The following is a 22,695-nucleotide window of genomic DNA, read 5'->3' as shown; positions in this document are numbered from 1 at the left end:
GGCATGTCCCATTTTCCCTAATGACACAGAGGGAGTAAAAAAAGATTTCATGTTCTTTTTGAGTCTTGCACACAACAACCTGAGCCTAGCATGTGACAAAAAGCCTTTGGTCTTTTTATATCCTTTGAGAATGACTTCTGCACCTAGGTAACCAATCATAGGCTGTGGACCACTAACTATGGAGGAAAAGGGCAGTTTTGCTAATTAGCCAAGAGAAACGGACATTGCCACATTCTAGAGCATCTAGGTTTGCAAGAATCCAGCCTAGGACAAAGGTTTGCATTTTTTAAAAGTCTGATATTTTCTCAGGTGTTTCAATGCAGAGACCTGGATTTAACTTGAATTCTCCTCTAAGGACTGTTTATTATGAGCTGTGTGTGTCACAGGTATATATCTGACTTCAAATTGAGGTTTGTAAGAAATATTCAGTTTTAAAATTCTTTCTGGATAGCTGAATTTTCAGCAGAGGACTTTGTGCATTCTCAACAGGCTGGAGAGAAATTTGGTCTTTGCCATCTTTAAAGTTCTTCCCAAGTCTTAGTTCATGGCAAGCTGGGGATGGCAGTTGTTTCTGCTGAGATGCCTCTTGCCTTAGTATTCATCTCCTCTTGAGGTCTGACAGCTCTCTTGCTTTCTGATTGTGCCTGGTTCCTAGAAACCATTGTGTTTTTTTGGAGGCTGGGCAGCTGGTTCCTTCTATCTCCTCCCCATAGGGCACCACTTATATTGGCCCAGTTGGACTGTATACAGATAATTTAGCTCATACCTGCATTGGCATATACAGATAAAATGTTTTCTTATCTTTACTAAGAATTTGGGGAGAGAGGTATAGTGAGAAGCCATGGAGGAGAAAGAAGCTCAGGGTTGGGGCCTACATTAGTCTGCTCAGGCTGCTGTAACAAAATATGATAGACTGGTGGCTTAAACAATAAACATTTATTTCTTACAGTTCTGGGAAGTCCAAGATCAAAGTATGACAGACTTGACTCCTGGTGAGAGCTCTCTTCCAGGCTTATAGATAGCTGCCTTCTTGCTTTGTTCTCACATGGCAGGGAGAGAGAGCAAGCTCATGCATGAACTCTCTGATATCTTAGGAGTGCACTAATCCCATCATGAGGACCCACCTTCATGACGTCATCCAAACCTAATTACCTTCCAAACGCTCCATCTCTAAATACCATGGGAGTTAGAGTTTCAACATAAATTTTGGGGGCTTATAAACATTCAGTCCCAAAGAAGGCCCCTTTTCAGATTGGGTTGAAGAACCTGCCAGATGTATTCATTGGAGGAGTGGAGGAACCTAAGAGAAGCCTTACTCTCAAGTGTGCAGACACTTAAGAAATACGGGGTTTAGGACAAGGGAGGTACAGGTGATCCTTGCCATCATAATGTGGAACATCTCTAAACATTCAGCTTAGCAGGATACATACTCAATGCTAACAGAACCCGTCTGAACAAATTTCATTTATTTATGCCAGATGGAAGAATTCCTCCCCAGGAACCACCACTAAGTTCCCAACATTTTTTAAACTCATAACCTGAATCATTAGCAACTGAGCAACTAGTTCCACTTTGCCCAAGGATAGAGAGGACACCCTGTGTGTGAGGGGAGGTATTTACCTTTTATGTTGTGAATGTAGCGAAGAAAGAGAAGGCAAACAAAACAGCACTTTCATATTAAAAGAGGTTGGAAGGCTAGATCTTGCCAGAGGGGTAACTAATGAACGTTCCCCTGTATGTGACTCCTACTATGTGCTTCTGAGAAAGAAATGCTACCTCTTCTTCTCCGCTCTATTCCAGGTTGCCAAGCCTTTGAGGGAAATATTTTATATAACTTTTAATTTTTTTTTCAGTTGGATTATCCAAATTCTGATGCTGAGCAGTTCTATCTTAAGAATGAGTGAGTCCTCTCTAGACTGTAAATTGGAGAACTCAGGCCTTTTATTCCTAGATTTTAATTAAGGAAAATAGATATCTCAGGTGGACTAGAATATCCTGTTCAAAAAAGAACTCTTTCCAAGGTTCTCCTCCCCGGTTCCTGTCCTTAGGAATGCTCATTATATTACCTTTGCTTATTAGCTCTAGGAAAGGTGCTGGTGGGTAAGAGAAGGCTAAGGGGACAAGAGAGAATTTTTGCCCCAAGGATTTTATAAATTAGTTGGAGAATATATACATATGAAAATGTTTAGTAACAATTCCAGTAGCATATGATTAAAAGCCAGAATGAATTGGCCGATCGTAAGTTGCTGTAGGACATGGTTAATCAAGTCAGAATCCTATCCAATGCTTGTTGAAACAAATTCATATGCCCTATCCCTAGAGTTTCTGATGCTGTAGGTCTAGAGTGGGGTCCAGTAATTTGGATTTTTAATTTCCCAGCTGGTGCTGATGCCACTGATCTGGAGACAACCATTTGCTAACTGCTGCTCTAGGAGATCAGGGAACAGATAGATGATGGCAAACGTATGATTGACAGGTATTGAGATGGTGCTTCTTGCTGTCACTCACTTGATGCAGTTACCCACGCTTCGCTTTTCTGGCCCCATTTTAGGAGGACAGCTTGTAGTACTCTTTAAAATATCCACTTTTGATGGATATAAGCAGACAGCATACTCTTTCCTATAATTAGGTAATTCTTTACAAGGAGAGGAAATTTCTGTCATCTTCCTGGCAACAATAGGAAGAAAACAATATTCTTATTTTTGCTTTGACCATTATTATTTTCTTTCACCATTCTCCTACCTTCCACATTCACCCATGCATTCCCTAATGTACATTAAGTTTTGTTTTTTTTTTTCAGCAGCCAAATGAAAATAGGAAACATGTGTCTTTGGATTCACAATCAGTTAAGTTAAAATTGGGTAAATGGAGAGGAGTAAAATTTAGAAAGAATGTAGGGTGAAGAGTTCAGAAAACAAGCTTCCTTGGAAGGAGTTATTTGGTGCTTGGGGAAGAACACTCGCTGATTGAGTATATACATTTCTGGAAAAGAAATGCAATAACATTTTCACATCCTCTAGATGGGGGTTTGTCATAATGTTTTACTGCAGTAAAGTGGAAGATTTCATTGCTATTAAGTTAGTAGCAATCCAAATGATTCTACTCTCAAATATGTGTTCCTATTACTTCGTATTACTGAGGAAATAGCATTATGCAGTTTTGTTTTTTTTTTTAAAGCAAGGAATCCTTACTTTAAATGCATTTGAATCCTTACTTTATTGCATTTGAAGTTGCTACCAAATACCAGTACAAGCAGAATAAAAAGTTGTACTGAAGTATCTCTAGTCCTCTGGGGGAAACCAGCTCCTAACATGTCAAGAACTTAAGGTTGATCTAATCAGGTTGATTTGGGGCATTTTGAGCAAGAACAAGTTACCACAAGTCCTTCTCCCCTCCAACCCAGATTTTGCAGCTTTATCCCTTTTCTCCATTTTCTTCCATTGATTACATTCAACTCCCCAAATACAGTGGTATTAGGATTTGGGGATATAGTGAAACTCAGTGTGTATTTCATAGGATAGTAGTTCTTTGTTTTACTTTATGGTAATTTTTTAAATGCTTGGTTGCATGTGATTCCTAATATAGAGAGCAGCTTGTTATTTTTTCTTACTTTTTCAGCAGCATTTTAAAAATACCACTTTGTAAGGTAATGTTCTTTTATTTTGAAGCATACCAATGCATACATATAATTAGGCACTAAGGAGGACTGTATTTTTTTTTGCAAAGGTTTTAACTATAGGTTTACACAACAATCCTTTGGATGTGAATTGAAGATGCATGTTAACATGGTGTCTGATACTTTTGCTGTATTTTTACTTCTACGAAGATTGAGGACCTGGTTCCAAGAGAGGGCACCATTTCTCTTAAATGTTTTCTTCCAATTTTTTTTTCATGCTGAGAAAACACTAAATTATGCTGTCAATTTCTGGAAACTGAGTTAACAATTTTTTCTTAATTTGGCAATAGCGTAGAAACAGAAGGTTAGGAGAGAGAATAGTGTGAAGAAGTTTGTTGAGCCTGATTTGTACATAATTTTGTTTTTGATCAGTGTCTCCTCAGAATAAATTCAAGACACTCTTCCCCTTCTTTTTCAAGATGAAAGAATCCTCCAACTTAATTAGAAAATAAAATTTCTAATTTTCATTCTCTTAACACCAAAGTTTTAATGATTTCCGAATCTGCTTCCATTTTCAACTATTCTCTCATGTATTTCTTTTATTTATTTATTTAAATGTTTATTCATTTTTGAGAGAGAGAGAGAGAGAGAGCATGAGAGGGGGAAGGGCAGAGAGAGGGGGACAGAGGATCCAAAGTGGGCTCTGCACTGACAGCAGCAAGCCTGAGGCGGTGCTCGAACTCATGAATTGTGAGATCATGACTTGAGCTGAAGTCAGATGCTCATCTGACCATGCCACCCAGCTGCCCCTCAAGTATGTTTTTAAAATTTTTATACTTATTCTTCCTTTTCAGAATTCTTATTAGGGTTTTCATGCCATGGCACATATCCAGTGACCTCACTCTCTTGCAGTTTGCATCTTATCTCCCAAGATCTTTCTTGAAACAGTTAAGTAATTAATATATATTTGATATCATTAATCTTTGAATAGAGGGAAGGAGAAAGATCATCTCTCTCTTTACATGGTTGACTAGCACTTAAAAACTTGATCTTAATCTTAATTCTCCAAGATACATGAATAATGCTTTTACTATGAGTTGATACAATCTATTTCCTCTATAATTACTTATTAGAGTAGACATCATCTTAAAGGCCAGGAAGTGTCTGGTTTCTGGATTCTCTAGAACCTTTCCCAGGCTACCACATCTGGCACAGAATTAGCACTTTAGTTGAAGTTTGAATAAATGAATGAAATGAACAAAGGAACATGTAAAGCTTTGAGGAAAAGTAGCATATTTTAGTCATGGGTTCAAGATGGTTAATAAATTATAATATAAAAAAGAGCAGAATTTGGAGTACCTGCCTGGTTCAGTCAGTAGAGCATGCGACCTTGATCTCAGGGTCATGAATTCAAGCCCCACATTGGGAGTAGAGTTTACTGTAAAAAAAAAAAAAAAAAAAAAAACAAAAACAAAAAAACCACAACAACTTTTGGCTTACTTTGTGATTTAAAAATATTTTTTATTAGACTTTTTAAAAAGTTTACTTGTTTATTTTAAGAGAGAGAGAGTGCATGCAAGTAAGGGAGGAGCAAAGAGAGAGAGAGGGAGAAAGGGAATCCCAAGCAGGATCCATACTGTCAGCATAGAGCTGGACACAGGGTTTAATGTCGTCACTCATGAACCAAGAGATCATGACCTGAGCTGAAGTTCAGTCATTTAACAGACTGAACCACCCAGGTATCCCTAGACTTTGTTTTTGAGAGCAGTTTTAAATTCACAGCAAACTTGAGTGGAAAGTACAGAGATTTCCTGTATACCCCCTATCCCACACATGGATGACCTCCTTAGAGTGGGAGAGAGCCAAAGCATAAGAGACTGTTAAAAACAGAACAAACTGAGGGTTGATGGGGGGTGGGAGGGAGGGGAGGGTGGGTGATGGGTATTGAGGAGGGCACCTTTTGGGATGAGCACTGGGTGTTGTATGGAAACCAATTTGACAATAAATTTCATATATTAAAAAAAAAAAATTATCAACATCCTGCACCAGAGTGGTACATTTCTTACAGTTGATGAACCTGTGTTGATGCATCATTATCACCCAAAGCCCGCATTTTACATTAGAGTTCACTTGGTGTGGTACATTTGATCATTTGAACAACTATATAATGACATGCATCCACCATTATAATTTCATACAGAATAGTCTCACTGCCCTAAAAATCCTCTGTGGTCTGCCTATTCGTCCCTCCCCCTAACGTAACCCCTGGCAATTGCTAATCTTTTTATTGTCTTCATAGTTTTACCTTTTCCAGAATGTCATATGGTTGGAATCGTATAACGTGTAATCTTTTCAGATTAGCTTCTGAACATAGTTATATACATTGAAGTTTTTTCCATGTCTTAGTTCATTTCTTGTTAGCACTGAATAATATTCTGTTGTCTGGATGTACCACGGTTTATTTCTTCATTCACTTACTGAAGGACATCTTGTTTTTTCCAAGTTTGGATTTATAAATAAGCTGCTATAAGCATTTGTATGCAGATTTTTGTGTGGACATAGTTTTCAACTTCTTTGGGTATAATACCAAGGAGTGTGATTGTTGGATTGTGTGGTAAGAATATGTTGAGTTTGGTAAGAAGCTGTCAAATTGTCTTTCAAAGTGGCTGTACCATTTTGCATTCCTCCCAGCAATGAGTGAGAGTTCCTGCTTGCTGCTGGCCAGCATTTATTTGGTGGTGTCAGCGTTCCAGATTATGACCATTTTAATAGGTATGTAGTGGTATCTCGTTGTTTTCATTGGCATTTCCCTGATGACATATGATATGATTAGAGCATGTTTTTATATTCTTACTTGCCATCTGTATATCTTCTTTAGTGAGGTGTCTTTTAGAGCTTTAGCCCATTTTCAATTGAGTTGTTTGTTTTCTGTTTATTTACTTGTCTATTTTACTATTGAGCTGTGAGAGTTTGTGTGTGTGTGCATGTGTGTGTGTGTATTTTAAATGACAGTTTCCTTTATCAGATATATCTTTGCTAATATTTTCTTCCAGTCTGTGGCTTGTGTTTTCATTTCCTTGAACTTACTTATTTTAATTTGATTGATTTTTGAATATGGGGTATAGTTGCAATGTAGAAAATTTTAAAAGTGTTGTGTTTGTTTCCTAAGGTTGCCATAACAAAGTACCACTGTAGGTGGTTTTAAACAACAGGAACTCATTCTCTTTAAGTCCTGGACACTACAAGTCTGCGAACAAGGTTGTTGGTAGGGGCATGGTCTCTCTGAAGGCTCTAGGAAAGAATCCTTCCTTGCCTCTTCTAGCTTCTGTTGGTTAGGGGAAATTCTGGTTTGCAACTCTATTTCTCTGTCTGCTTCTGTCATCATTGGGGTTCTCCGTGTGCCCCTCTATGTCTGCATCCAATTTTCTCTCTTCTTTTAAGGACATTAGTTATTGGAATATGGCCCACCCTAATCTACCATGACCTCTTTTCTACTTGGTTATATTTGCAAAGACCCAATTTCCAAATAAAGTCACATTTTATAAGTATGGGGAGAGAGGTGTTGCGACTTGAATAGATTTCTTCTTGGGGACACAGTTCTACCTACTACAGATATAAAAGTGTGTAAATGAAAAATTTCTCACCTGTATCCCCAAGTCACCTAGTGGCACTCCTGAGAGGCACATATTATTTGAGTTTATTTTAAATAACTGCAACTAGTCTAAAAATGACTTAATGGAGGAAAGTCTCATTTTCTCCTAGAAGAATCAGTCTTATTCTCATCTTTTTCATTCATCAAAACTTCGTGATTTTTAGTCATCACATTTATCCCATGTCCTTGGCTGAGTTCAGGGATGGGGGAAAAAAAGGTGAAATGTTCAAATAGAAACTAAATATAGTGAACCTATATTAATCATTGAGTGAAACATATTCTGTATCCATCCATGTGACTCCCTCATTAAATGTCAGACATTGTGTGGGTAGCACTTAATCACTCACTTGCTGGCACAAAGTAGACTGTTGCTAGTTTTAAATCCTAGTAACATTAAATCCTATAGTATTTGGTTATGATAGTTCTTATTTAGATACATGTTATTAAGTGTTTTGAAATGAATTTTTTGTTATGTATATATTATATTGTGAAAATGATGTTATTAAAATAAAACTCTTTGAGGCACTGCTCTATTGAGTTAGATGAAACCTATGGAGGATAGTTCTGTTCTTTGATACTTAAAATAAGTGCCAATATCTTATGCCTCTAAAAATATGAAATATATATACAAAAACATATATAATGCTGCATGGTAGCATATTAAATGGTGTGCAAAGTCGTGCAGTAAGTAACCAATATTTTTAACTTTGTTTAGCATACAGTTTCCCATAAAGCTCTTTCTAAAACATGATTTACATCTCTCATTACTATTGTTTCCAAGAATATATTTGGAGGAATGAAGGTCTACAAGCAGAAGGTAGAATTAACACATGGAGTCAGAAGCCAAGCAATGAGGCAGGGCAGATAGGTAGAACTTTTATGTGTCCTGTCTCCAATAGATTGTGACTTATGGTCTTTTTGTTGCCATGGGAACCATTGACTTGCTGTCTGAGAGTTGGAGGGAATGGAGGATAATGGCAAAACCCTGGGTTTGGGGGTTGGACAGATCTGGTGTAAATCTCACTACTGCCACTTACTAGTTAAGTGACCTTTGGCAAGTTGCTACATTTTTCTAGGCCTAAATTTCTTCATGTATATGGGGAGAAAAACACAGTTCCTATCCCTAATGGATTTACCATCTAATTGGAGGGTGAGGTTAGAAGACCTGTGGTTATATAATAAGAATTTGATTCTTGCTTTAAGAGATACTCACAGTGGTTGGGGGGTTTAAAAGCAGGTAGAAGTCAGCCAGTTGGAAAACCAGAAAAGGCTTCATGGGGGAACTGGTGTTTAGGTAGGTAGATGTACCTGGTTTAGTAAGACTAACATTTGGAGACCTAGTAGGGGGAGCATTCCAGGCAGAGCAAAAACAAAAGCAATGGTGTGGAGATGGGAAAGGAAAGGCATTTGAGATATAACAAGTGGTCTTATTTCTTTAGAGACAGTTGAGATTAAACAGACATTATAACTTTGTGCCCTCTGTGCTGTCAGGGACCCAGTGGTACAAATGGTTTTAGTAGTGCTAATGGTGGCTTTTGAGCAGACTAATGCATTTAATAACTACTATGACACCATTACCAAGTAAATAACCTTGTACTTGAATAAGATTTAGCTTTTACTAGATGTTCTTAAAAATCTGGTCACTGTACTAAAGTGCCAGTATACACATCTTCTGACACAGAGCCCCCATACAATGGAATAGGGACATTTTCATAAATATTTCAGGATTTCTAAATTATTTTCCCAAGTTAGTGTTGAGGGAAAGCTTCATAGATGAATAAGATTTTAATATCATTGAATAAGGTTTAACAGGTTTCTTTATTCCTAAACTTCTCAGTTTATTGTGCTAATGTGCAGCGTGAGCCCCATGAAGGGAGATTTAGTGTGTGTCACTTCCCGAGCTTATTGGACCTCCGAATCCTTTGTTCCTTGACTTAATATTAATATCTCCCCAAAGATGTTGTCTTTCAGTCATCAGGGTCAGTATTCTTACACCTGTCGAGCTTTTTCAAAAGGCAGACATACTTATCCTTTTCCTTACTCATGCCCTTTTTCAGTGTAACAGATTTGCAGTGGGGCAGGACTGGGACAGGTGCTCAGAAGGTTAGGAACAATGTGGGCTCCTTGATGATTCTGATATCTCACGTCCATTCTTCCAACCTCCTACTTCCTGTCTCCACCCCATCTTTGACTTGACCTAAGGTATAAATTATTCTCTCAGTGGCGTGAACAGTTAAGGCTCAAGCCCTAATTGCTAAACTTTTGCAAGAGAAACCTTATTAAAAAGTCATGAAGAAAAGTATAAATATGAACATGAACATGTAAGCAAAGGCTAAATAGGTTATATAGATCACCTCTAGAATAGCAGCAGATAATGTACCAGGACTATTATCATGCAAAGGGAGTACATTTTAGAATTTACAAGTTTATTTCTAAGCCTAATTTACTTTTATATGAATATTTTAAACCCACATTAATGTATCTTCAAACAATACAATATATAGGAAACTTTCTGCTAAAGATTGAGGTTTGATATTTTGAAAATTCAATAAAACAAACACATAATTTGGCTCAGAAGTATCAAGGATGTGCTGTGCAACTGATACTACTTCTCTTTGTACATTTCTTTCTTTTTTTTTTTTAAGTTTATTATTTATTTTGAGAGAGAGAGAGAGCCAGAGAAGGGCAGAGAGAGAGAGGGAAAGAGGATCCCAAGCTGGCTCTGCGCTGGCTGCACTGAGCCTGATGTGGGGCTCCAGCTCACGAACTGCGAGATCATGACCTGAGCCAGAGCCAAGAGTCAGATGCTTAACCTACTGAGCCACCCAGGCACTGCAGCACATTTCTTTTGATTCTTAGATTCTTAGCACTTTTGTAAGAGGTCAGAAAAAAGTTAAAATTCAGATTTTTGCTATATGTTATCATTTGTGGAAATTGGAGGGAGTTTATAATTGCTTATTAGATTCCTGTAATTCATTGATAGTAGGGATCAATCATTTCAGTAAAAATCATTATTCTTTTGGCTGTATAACTGTTTATTTTTTTTAATCTATGTGTTTAGTTTTTTGACAAAGATCTGCATGATAATTTTTTCTTAATAGTTCTCAGGTAGAAGTGTGTGTGTGTGTGTGTGTGTGTGTGTGTGTGTGTGTGTGTGTATGTATGTACAAAATTGTATACATAATGTAGTATCATGTAGTAAACCCATAAAGACTGTCCTCAGTGATTCTCGGAAGCAAGATGTCTTTACTTCTTGATCAAGTACCTCAGAATATACTGAACTTGCTTTCCTTACATCATCAAAATGCATATGCTTCCTATTGGAAATGATAATATCTCTCCTTTTTATGATGGATAAGAATTTTCTGTATATAGAATGCAGGGAACCAATATAGGAAAGTGCCTAAAGGAATGTGTATAAGTTGCCAAAATTTATACCTCCTGAGATGTTTCTAAGAGCATCATAAATAGCATATAGTGAATGCCTTCCCTCCAGCTGAGCTTTTGAAATAGCTCACTCAGCACTTTTGTTAAATAATATCCCTGGGACATGAACCGAATAGCATTTCCTGTTCAGTCTCATCTGTCATTTTCCTGATTCCACAAACCAGTCTCCAGATGTCAAAATATAAAGGTGAAAGTGAGTGAAATTGTTTTTATTTACAGAGCTCCCTAAATCAAACCAGGATTATCTCCTGGCACCATGACCCTATGAAATTCTAAACCATCTTTAACCTTCATTGTAGTTTAAAACAATATACTATACTTGGAGACCATTTTAGCTGAGTTGTATAATCTGCTGTTATAAATTCTGCCAGAGTAAAATTATCATGAGCCTGGGATAATCGTTGTAAAACGTGCTTGTAGGACCTTTATAAATACTACACTGAAACTCTATTGCTACTTAATATCTCCAGCATTGCAAGAAAGAGATAGACTATTGGTTTCTGTTTCTCTTGCAAGTACTTATGAGTGTGGCTTCAAGGTGTGAAGGAAACATGAAGCGAAAATGCACTGTGAAACACCAAAGTGCTGTGTAAGTACGGGTATTACAGTGGTTTCATGAAACTTGACTTATCTGTTTTGTGTGCATTTTAGGTTTTCAGATGTGCAAGTTTTATTAAATTCCATTAGAGGAAAATGGCTCATGTAGTCTTTTCAATTGCCTCTCATATGTCCAAAAGTTTGGGTATTAATAGACTCAATTCTAGAAAAGAAGAACTCATAAATAATACCTAGTTGAGTTGTTTCATTTTTCAGATTAGAAACTAAGGTCTAGAGAGATGAGGTACCTTGACCAAGCCAGTTAGTAGCAGCTCTGAGTTAGAAGCTGTCTGGCTCTCTAGTCAGATCCCCAGTTTATTATTCATACCTCAGTAGATATGGAATCTTGTTTACCAACAACATCAACAACCACAAAGCTTGTTGGCCTTGCCCATATTTTTAGCATACTTTGGGTTTTTTTTTGCATAAAAAACATACTCAATAATAAACTTGCTTTCAGCAGATTTGATTTCCCTATAATCAGGCATCATGATCAATTTAGAAATGTGGATCTAACGATATTGAAATTCTAGATTTTATATGATATTTTAATTCACTTCATAGGAACTTGTTAACTTATTGTTATCTGTTTTTATTTTTGCTAAAATACAGGTCTTCCACTTTTTTTCTCCTGGGCCTTTTATCACACAGTGTCTTGGGGGAAGAAAAGGAAGTTATCATAGTTTGTATTTGATGTTACGTTCACATTATTGCCTAAAATAGGGGTTAGATGTCACTTGGGACTTTACAGTGGTATAGCCTGACTCTGAATTTCATCCTCACATTGGTGAGCTAGTGTGAAAAGCTCTTAACTTTGGAAGACCTGGCTGAGTTCCTGCAAGCGCTCCTTTTCACCCACTGTTTTCATTTGGGTCATCACTATCCCCTCTGAACCTGTTTTGTGATGGATACAATGGGAATAATACTTGTCCATCTGTGTTTTAGAATGTGATGCTCATACCATTTCTGAGAAATTTATAAAAGAGTGCTTTATTTTGTTTGGAAGCCCTTGATCCTTTGGGTATTTTCTCTCAATAGGGACATCAAGGAGGCACCTCAAACCCCTAATATCTGTTCCTGAAGAAGAAGGAGGGGAAGGAAAGGAGAAAATGTTTTATAAATTGAAAAATGCAGTCTAAAGACAGTATAAAGTTCTCTAATATTGTTAGCAGGAAACAACTCCCCCTCTTTCAAAAGGTTTTTAATTGATACCTTAGGACGAGGAAATTGCTCTACTCTTCTATTTGCTGTCCTGTCCTATTTTGCAAAATCTTACTCTTCCCAAAAGTCCCCTCTCAAATGCTGCTGCTTCTTTAAGCTTCTCTGATTCCCCTCTCACATTAGGTTGGGTATCATAGTGGTTTTTTTGTGCTTATTCTATAACTAGAATGAAAGCTTCTTCAGAGGTTGTCGTGATGAAACTTTTAGGAGAAGGCCTTGCACATTGTAGTTGCTCAGTAATATTTGTTAAGTTGATATTGGGGTCAATGCATTTTTTTTTTAGTATTGTTTCTCAATTCCTTCCTTATAATTTTACTTTGAGTTATTTACCTAGCGTTGAAACAATAGTGTGGGGAAAAAAGTCTTTAACTTCGAATGTCTTTCAGTACATATATTTTTTATTAATTGGAATCAGAGCAGTTGAAAAAAAAGTGGTATTTTAAAAGTTGTAGCTTATTTTATAAATCAGCTCAGCTGCACATCTTGACTTTTAAATCTTATTTTCCATTCATATTTTTTCTAGTGATCATATTTAAATATTCAAAGTTAAGAACTGAGTTTTGGGCAAATGATTCCTCAAAAAATTATATTTATTTATTTTTATATTTTTTAATGTGTATTTTTTTTGAGAGAGAGAGACAGAGTACGAGTAGGAAAGGGACAGAGAGACAGAGAGGGATACACAGAAGCGGAAGCAGAATTCAGGCTCTGAGCTGTCAGCATAGAGCCCAATGTGGGGCTTGAACCCATGAACCATGAGATCACGGCCTGAGCCGAAGTCAGATGTTTTTCCAACTGAGCCACCCAGGTGCCCCCAAAATTATATTTATTAAAAAAATTTTTTTTAAATGTTTTAATTTATTTTTGAGACAGAGACAGAGCCTGAGCAGGGGAGGGCCAGAGAGAGAGGGAGACACAGAATCCAAAGCAGGCTCCAGGCTCTGAGCTGTCAGCACAGAGCCTGACATGGGGCTTGAACTCATGGACTGTGAGATCATGACCTGAGATGAAGTTGGACACTCAACCAACTGAACCACCCAGGCACCCCAAAATTATATTTATTTTTTAAAAGGAAGTTTATTTCAATTTACTCATGGCAAATCAATTTTTAGAAGAAAAGTGTGTTGTCTTAAAGATTGATGACATATTCAAGCTGGTGACCAGAGCATTCCTACCTTCTTTCAAAACTAGGTGTAGGTGTCATGTGAACAATGATGCATCACATTTTATTTTCTACTACTAAAGTGTTCTGACGTGATAAAAATCATCATTTACAATATTATGATCAAAAAGAAAAGGTATTTATTGGCTGAGAGGCTTGTGTTTCTAAATCTTTGGAATTATGATGGAAATTTTGACAGAATCATAAACCAAGTTGACATTAATGGGAATTGCTTCCATTATGATCTTGTCTAGCCTTATTAGAAGGTCATTTGGAAACTTTAGATAATCAGATGGTTCTATGACCAAGTAGAAATAGTGCTTTATCTTTTGTGTTTTAACCTTTGGGTGCTCCCACCAAGTGTAGTTTTAGTGTGTATCCTTCCTTTGACTGTTAACACCTCTTACAATGATTACTAGTCTAGTCACTGTGACTAGCTGACATTTCTGTTATTACTGACTTTCATAAAGATTCATTATCAATTGATGACAATGCTCCTGAAGTCTCTAGCTAGGTAGTCACTTTTTGCTTTTCGTAGCCTTCTACCGTCACCCCTGCATGAATCTCTATAGTGCTGGTGGTCCTTACCTCTAATCCTAACGTGAAGGAATGTGGAATGGGGCAAAGAGAACAGAAAGCTCAATGCTAGCATTGGCTCTGACCACTAATGAGCTTTAAAGCTTTGAGCAAATGATTTCTGATCAGTAATATGTAGGTTGCATTAGGTAATTTTAAAGATGCCTCTGGCTCTGAGATTCTGTAATTCATCAAAATTCATCTTTCAGAATGGCACTGTAATAATTAGGTAGACTGACAGCTGGATGCAGGGAAATGACAGAGCCAGAAGCTTCAGTCTACACTATCCCTGGTGAACATTCATGTTTGCATATTTTAATAACAGTATTCTCAGCATCCCACCTCTACCCAATCACTTACTTAGCAAGAAGCTTTGTCCCTCTTAACATTTTACAACTATGTAATTTAATGAAATTCATTAGTACCAACAAAAGGAGTAACAGTGATATTTTAATATGCCTTTATTATCATTCCTTGTATTTGAGAAACCAATTGAAAGACTTTTAGCTTTGACTTCTAAGGAAGAAAAAAATCGCCTGTCTTTATTTAATGGAGGAAAAAAGATCTCCAATAAAGAATAATGCCCCAGAATTGTCATTCACTTCACACTTGCTCCTCTTTAGGCATGCAGAACCTCATGTGTTCTTAAGCATAAAATGGAAGGTGACACATTAAATGAAGGGTCTTTCTGAAAAATAAAGTAGGCAAAATCACTTTACTCTCAAGAATAGTTGTCAAGTGAAAACCAAAAATAATAGCTTATTCATAGTCAATATTTGGAAGTATTTCTTAAGTCCAGAAAGGTCAGAGGGAAATCCAGTAAATGTCAACACTGTTTGTCAGGTGGGGAGATTCACAGCATCTCCTGAGAAATTTAATTTATATTAATGAGGAGTGAAACCTGCCTAGGGCTGTCTCAGAGATTGCTCTGGTGTCAATTTTAATGATCTAACTTCATGAAAAGGATTTTTACCAAATTATTCAGCAAGACAACCTCATATGAGATTACTTTTTAATTGTGAGGCCTCAGTTACTCTGACCCCTGCTGAACCACAGTCACACATGGGGGCTTCTTGCCTCACTAAATTGATAACTTGCTGTCACTTCTGACCCTTTTTGGATTCTTAGGGGACCATGCCAATCCAAGTGAGATTCTGACAGTAAAGTTCTACTTCAATTCAGCAGACATTCATGAAGACCTCTAACTGAGGCAATGTGGCAGTGACAGCAAGGGCTACTGTTTATAAACACTTATTGTGTTCCAGGTGCCCTACTAAGCGTTTTATATGGCCAATTTCTAATCTGTAACTTCACAGAATTACAGAGGAGGAGATAAGGATTCAGAGATGTTAAGTTTGCTTGCCCAGGATCATACTGTTAAGTGATTGGCAGAACCAGGATTTGAGAAGTCTGTTTGGCTTTCAAATTCCATGGTTTTTCACTCCTCCCCTATTTCTTGGGTTTTTCCTTTACTCATGGAATGTTTCAAAGTTCATAACAGCTTCCATTTATCTAACAAAGGTATGTTTCAGACATTGTGCTTGGTGTTTTATTATGTAAACCTCTGGAAGAGATGACACTGGCCCCACTTATAAGTGAAGAAGGAGGGCTGGAGGGTTAAGCAGCTTGCCCCAGTTCAGACAACTCCAAAATAATGAGGCTAGGATTCTAACCTCTTCCCAAACTACATTCTTACTGTTAGAGAGCTGTGACTCTAACAGTGCTGTGTCCTGGGTTGGTAGAAAGGTGACAAAGCCAGTTCTCTATCCTCTAGTAAGTAGCAAGAAGTCCACTGGGTTCAGATGGACACAAACTCAAGTGTCTATAAAACCAAGCAGAATGATGTAGATGTGAAATGAAGTGATTTTTAAAAGGTGCTGGGGAAGCACAGAGGCAAGAAAGTTAATGCCAGATAAAAGGTACAGAATGGTTTTGCGAATATGGAGGCATTTAATGAATCGGATTGCAGAATACAGAGAATGCAAGGAAACACACTTCAGGCCAAGGAACTAGTTTCCCCTAGAGTACAACTTTGGCCGTATTTCCTACATTTGAATGCATAGTGTTTTTGTTATTAATTTCAAATAGTTTGTAACTTAGTTTTAATTTTCTCACTGGTTCATGACTCAATTTCTATTGTCAGAGTCTATAACTGGTTAGATTTTTTTGTTTATTAAGTTGTTTTATTTGTATTGTTTTGGGTCAGAGAAAATTACTGAACTCTTCTTGGTTTAGGAATTTGTGTGCTCTATTAAATGATCAACTTTTATAAATGTTCCATGGATATTTGAAATGAATATGCAAATATAGATACATTTTCTAAAGAGTCAAAGGATTGGATTGAATTATTCTAATTGGATTGGATTATTCTAATCCTCACATATTTTTTCTTTGAGGAAATAAATCCTGAGATGAGAGTTTCTCACTGGTATCTTGGATTGAATAAATTCTATATTTCTTAGTTTTTAATTCATGTAATTAGATGCTATGTGTTTTGGTGTATAAAAATGTGGGATTATTATGTCTTCTTAGATTATACTTGCTAATCAGTATAAAATACCTATCTTAGGGCATCTGGATGGCCCAGTCAGTGAAGCATCTGACTTTGGCTCAGGTCATGATCTCACGGTTCGTGAGTTCAAACCCCATGTCAGGCTCTGTGCTGACAGCTCGGAGCCTGGAGCCTGCTTCAGATTTTGTGTCTCTGTCTCTCTCTGCCCCTCTCCTGCTTGTACTCTGTCTCTCTCTCTCTGTCAAAAATAAATAAACATAAAAATATTTTTAAAGTATCTATCTTGTTTCATTTAACTTTTGTGAACTAAATTTATTGTAAAACAGGAGCCTGGGAGATTCAGGCTTCTGGTTATGGAATGAGTAAGTCATGGGAATAAAAGATGCAGCAAAGGAATACAGTCAGTGATCATTGTAATAGTGATGTAAGGGGGCAGGTGGTAGCTATACTTGTGGTAAACACAGCATAATGCATAACTTGTCAAATCACTATGACAAGTATGCCTGAAACTAATGTACCATTGTGTGTCAACTATACTCAAATTAAAAAACAAAAGATTAAAAATTTACTGTCAAACAAATGTGGTCATAGCTAATCTGTTTATATACGAGACGCATTGTACTCACCACCCTTTTGTGTCATATTATTTTAGGATGATTTTTTATATTCACAGTTTTTTACTCTTTTAAAAAATGTAGCCTATTAATATATATTTTGATTGCTCATATGGTCCTATGCCTGTCATTTAATTTTGTATGTTCTGATACTTTTGGGGGGTGTTTTATTTTAGCTTTCTTTTCTTTCTTTTGCTTCACTGATTTCTTTTAAAAATTCTTGAAAATTATTATTCATTTTCTTTTCTACTAGTGATGGTTCTTTAATCAATACACATATACTTAATCAATATAAAAAATAAAAATATCTATAACCTCTAAACAAATAAGAAGACATATTTAGCATGCTTTAATTTGTCCTTTCTTACATTTACCTCTTCCTTAATACTTCAGATATTTTATAGACATAACCTGAAAATTTATTTTCACATCACCATCCATGTAGGTATATTTTATCTATATGTTTTGTCTTAAAAAAAAAAACATTTTCAGGGGTGCTTGGGTGACTCAGTTGGTTAAGCATCTGACTTTGGCTCAGGTCATGGTCTCATGGTTCATGGGTGTGAGCCCTGCATCAGGCTCTGTGCTGACAGCTCAGAGCCTGGAGCCTGCTTCGGATTCTGTGTCTCCCTCTCTCTCTGTTCCACCCCCACTCACACTCTGTCTCTCAAAAATAATAAATAAACATTAAAAAAACCCCAACCCCCCCCCCTCACATTTTCTTGATAATTACGTGAACATTTACAGCCACAGTGAAGTAATTTAACTTTGTTTTACTGGGTTCATTGCTCCCATTTTGTGCCTGCTATCTCACCATTTCTTGAGTTTTTTATTGGATTACCATTTGTCACTTGGCTGGCGTAAGTTTTCTCTCTCAAGTAGTTGTTACAGAAAGGGTAAATGAGTGGACAATATTATTGGTACCATCAGTGACTTTCATAGCATTGTACCTACTAATCAGTTCTTTGCCCTCATCTTATCTAAGCTTTCTATAGCAACTGACAATCACTTTCTCTTGTCTTCATTTGGTTTCTAAGATGCCACTTTTTAAAAATTCTTTTGTCTTAACTATAGAGAACAATCAGATGGTTACCAGAGGGGAGATGGGTGGGGTGGGGTGGGGGATGGGTGAAATAGGTGAAGGGGGTTAAGAGTACACTTATCTTGATAAGCACTGAGTAATATATGGAACTGTTGAATCACTATATTGTACACCTGAAACTAATATAACATTGTTAACTACACTGGAATTAAAAAAAAAATTAATTCTCCTTTTAGCTCATTGGACACTATTTCTTGGCTGGTTCTTCTTTATCTCCCTCGTCTCTTTATGTTGAAATGTCTTAGCGCTTGTTTTTCAACTCCATTTTCTTCTGTTTTCTTTCATTCCCTAGGCGATCTCATTCAGGTCTATGGCTTTAAATGCCATCTATATATAGCCAAAGTTACATCTTTTGCTTTCACATCTCCTGTGAATGAATACTTGATATCTTGAAATTAACATGCCCCAAACTGAACTCTCATTTTCCCTACCCAAACCTGAACTTTCCTAAGTATTACTCCTTTTATTAAGTGTCAAATCTAGCAGTCTACTTGCTTAAGCCAAAAACATTGGAGTCATGCAGTTCATCAAGCAAAATAAAACTTTGGGTTGTCAAATTCACTGAAAAATCTTGTAAGCTGTATCTTACAAGATATATCCAGAATTGGACCATTTCTTTCTTTCTTTTTATAAGTTTATTTATTTATTTTTTTAGAGAGACAGAGAGACAGAGAGACAGAATGAGTGGGGAAGGAGCAGAGAGAGAGGGAGAGAGAGAACCCCAAGTTGGGTCCGTGCTGTCAGTGCAGAACCCAATGTGGGCTCTATCCCATGAACCGTGAGATCATGACCTGAGCTGAAATCAAGAGTCGGACGCTTAACTGACTGAGCCACCCAGTCACCTCCAGAATTGGACCATTTCTTGCCATCATCCTGGTTACTACCCTTGTCCAAGCTACTAGTGTTTATTTCTGTTATTGCATAGCTTCCTAGCTGGTTTCTCTACTTCTGCCTTTGGCCCCCTACAGCCCATTCTCCACACAGCAGCCAGCCAGCATCTATTTCACTAAGAGTAAAAGTCCATATCCATATGATGGTCTATAAGATCTGTACCCACCCCCCACTCTGAGCTCATCTTCCCTTAACACTCTCCTCCTCACCTACTCTTCTCTAGCCACATGGATTGCTTTGTTGTTCCTCCTTCATAGCAAGTGTTTATTTCAAGGCCTTTGCATTTGCTGTTCCTTTAGTGGGAATGCTTTCCCTCACATTTCAACTGGGCTCTCTCCTTCACTTCCTTCAGGTCTCTGCTCATAGGCTGCCTTATCCCTTATCTCCAGTGCTTGGAATGTGCCTCACATGTTGTAATTCCTCAATAAACATTTGTTGATGTCTGTGCATAGTTGAAAAATGTTTTAATCAAGACTGGGCATAAAATTTTACATCCTAATCCTTTTTTCTTAGAACTCTGATCAGACCAATTTTTAAGAATCTTTTGGGGAGAAGATATTTAATAAATGGTAGCAATTATTTTTAAGGATGATATTTTCTATTTGACTATCATATTTATCCAGTAAACATTTATTAAGGGTATACCGTATATTGGGCATGTGTTAGGTGTTTATAAATAGGTGTTCTTATAAAAAGGTGTTTATGAAGAAGATAAAGATGTGTAACATAAGCCACTTATTCTCTAGGAGTTTATACTCTAATGGGGGGGGTATTATATTAGGAATTATGGATAAATAACATTGTAAAATATGTATGTACGCTATTGGTATATATTTATATCTACACTTACATTTATCTTCACCAAGTTCTCTTTGTATCCATCCATCCATCCAAACATCCAATCAGTGGAGCCTTGTTTCCATATTTTCCCTGAATTGAGGAGGGGGAAAAAAAAAGTCTTGGATGAACCTACTCTGGTAAGCATTGGTTGATGATTGTAGTGGGTCAGGCAGCTCTGTTGTTTAAAAAGGTGTTGCAGAGACCTTTTTCAGAAGGAGTGCATGAATGAAATACTTTTCCGGTGTGGACCAAGGCTAAAGCTCTACTCGCCTATAGGTTTTGTAATGTTGCTCTAGATGATGTGTACTGTTAAATTATGATTCACCTATATGATAAAATAGTATGAAGTTATTACATCATTCTAAAAGAGTATTTGACATTAAAAAAATTTTTAGGTAGGGGAAAATTCATATAAAATATTACTTAGTATAATATTTATAAGTATTAAAAATGACTGGAAGAGAATATGCCAAAAAGTTCACAGTAGCTGTTTTGGGATAAAGGGATTATAGCTGGTTTGGATTGTATGCTTTATGTGTTTCTGTTTTTATTAAGTTTTCTAATATAAATATTTATTACTTTTTTAAAAATTGTGGTAAAATCCCTTGTATGTGATGATTCACTTTTCTCTTGCTGCTTTCAAAATTCTCTCTTTGTCTTTTGAAAGTTTGATTATACTGTGTCTTAGTATGCATCTCTTTGAGTTCATTTTGTTTGGGATTCCTTGGGTTTCTTATGTGTTTATATTCATGTTTTTTATCAAATTTGAGAAGTTTTCAGCCATTATTTTCTCAAGCGTTCTCTCTGCCCCTTTCTCTCTTTTTTGGATAACGAAAGCATCCATTTTTCACTTTATAATGAAATAATATTGAGGGTATTATAAAATTGTTTTCTAGTTAATGAATGGATGCCAAGAAAAGAGAGAACTGGGCATTGTGTGGATGGACAAGAATTTGTTTGCTGGTTACCTACCCCAACTCTTCTGGGTATGGAGATAGTGTGGATAGTGGATGTGGCATACTATCCAGCATTCTAAGACAATGTTTTCAAAGTGTGGTCCTTGGGTGCCTGGGTGGCTCAGTTGGTTAAGTGTCCGATTCTTGATTTCAGCTCAGATCGTGATCTCATGGTTGGTTGTGAGATCAAGCCCTGCATCTGGCTCTGTGCTGGCCATGGAGCCTGCTTAAGATTCCCTGTCTCCCTCTCCCTCTGCCCCTCCCCTGCGAGCTCACTCTCTCTCTCTCTCTCTCTTGCACACACATACTCTCTCTCTGTCTCTCTCTCACTCTCAAAACAAAAGCAAAAATAAAAAATGAAGTGTGGCCCTGAGCAGCCACATCAGCATCAATATCGGCATCACCGGGCAACTTGTTAGAAAGGCAAATTCTACTTGGGGAGAGTCTTCTTCATTTAAGAAGTCCTCCAGATGATTCTGATGTGTGCTAAAATTTGAGAACCTGTTGTTCTGTAGGAAGGGTCCTTAACTTGAAGTTTAATATCTACACTATTCCTCTCTATCCTGTGCTCTGTTTGAACATTTTTTTTTCTGTGTATGTATTATAGGAAGGGGATATCTCATATCTTTTTACTCTGTGTAATTGATCCTTGCAACATCTGGATGAGGTTGCAAGGAATCTGAGGTATAGAACTTAAATAAATATTCAAAGGCTATTGAGGCAGTGTCAGGAATAGACTCAAGTCTTCAGATTCAGAACTCTGTCCACAGGAACATACATGCTCAGATTTTCCTAGTGACAGATTAACAAATTGTAAAAATTAATCATAAGATTTAAAAAATTTTTGTAATGTTTTTATTTATTTTTGAGAGAGACAGAGAGAGTGTGTGATTAGGGGAGGGGCAGAGAGAGAGGGAGACACAGAATCTGAAGCAGGCTTCAGGTTCGGAGCTGTCAGCACAGAGCCTGATGTGGGGCTCGAACTCATGAACTGCCATCATGACCTGGGCCAAAGTTAGATGGTTAACCAACCGACTGAGCCACCCAGGTGCCCCAATTGTAAGATTTTTAAAAAATGTCTATTTGTTTATTTTGGGAGAGAGAGAGAGAGAGAGAGAGAGAGTGAGAGTGCTAGCAGGGGAAAGGGGCAGAGAGAAAGGGAGAGAGAATCTTAAGCAGGCTCTGTGCTCAGCATGGAGCCCAATGTGGGGCTTGATCCCACAACTGTGAGATCATGACCTGAGCCGAAGTCGAGGGTCGGATGCTTAACCAAATGAGCCACCGAGACACCCCAGTTACAAGACTTTTTTTGTTGATGGTTTTGTTTTCTTTTGCTTTTAATTATCTAAATATTAATTGATTTTAATTAAAAATTATTAGTTAAAAATTGTTTGGTTGCTGTTTTTTGCTCTCTGTATTATCACACCGCCTTGCTGTTTATTAGTTCTAGGTACCTTGTACTGGCTAAGAAAACCATTTTGGGCCCTTAGGGTGACACTAGAGAACCAA

General features: G+C 37.1%; 1 protein-coding gene across 10 annotated transcripts in view; it reads left to right on the top strand.

The window, feature by feature from the left end:
- Positions 1-22,695, top strand: part of PPM1L (protein phosphatase, Mg2+/Mn2+ dependent 1L) — a 288,540-nt gene that overhangs the window by 111,507 nt on the left and 154,338 nt on the right. Inside the window, exon 1 of one of the 10 annotated variants that reach the window (XM_042903673.1) lies at positions 6,325-6,388. The exons of 8 other annotated variants lie outside the window; for them this stretch is intronic. Coding sequence is in view for 1 of the 2 variants with exons in the window: in XM_042903668.1 (XP_042759602.1) it covers positions 11,278-11,304 (27 nt within the window). In the remaining variant the exon portion in view is untranslated. Of the gene's footprint in view, positions 1-6,324; positions 6,389-11,231; positions 11,305-22,695 lie in introns of those variants that run through there. One more of the 10 variants, XM_042903668.1, reaches the window with a different exon arrangement.

The sequence above is a fragment of the Panthera leo genome, chromosome C2 (assembly GCF_018350215.1).
Source record: "Panthera leo isolate Ple1 chromosome C2, P.leo_Ple1_pat1.1, whole genome shotgun sequence".
Taxonomy (NCBI): Eukaryota; Metazoa; Chordata; class Mammalia; order Carnivora; family Felidae; genus Panthera; species Panthera leo.
Note: the sequence above shows the minus strand (reverse complement) of the source record. Positions and strands in the feature narration are given on the sequence as shown.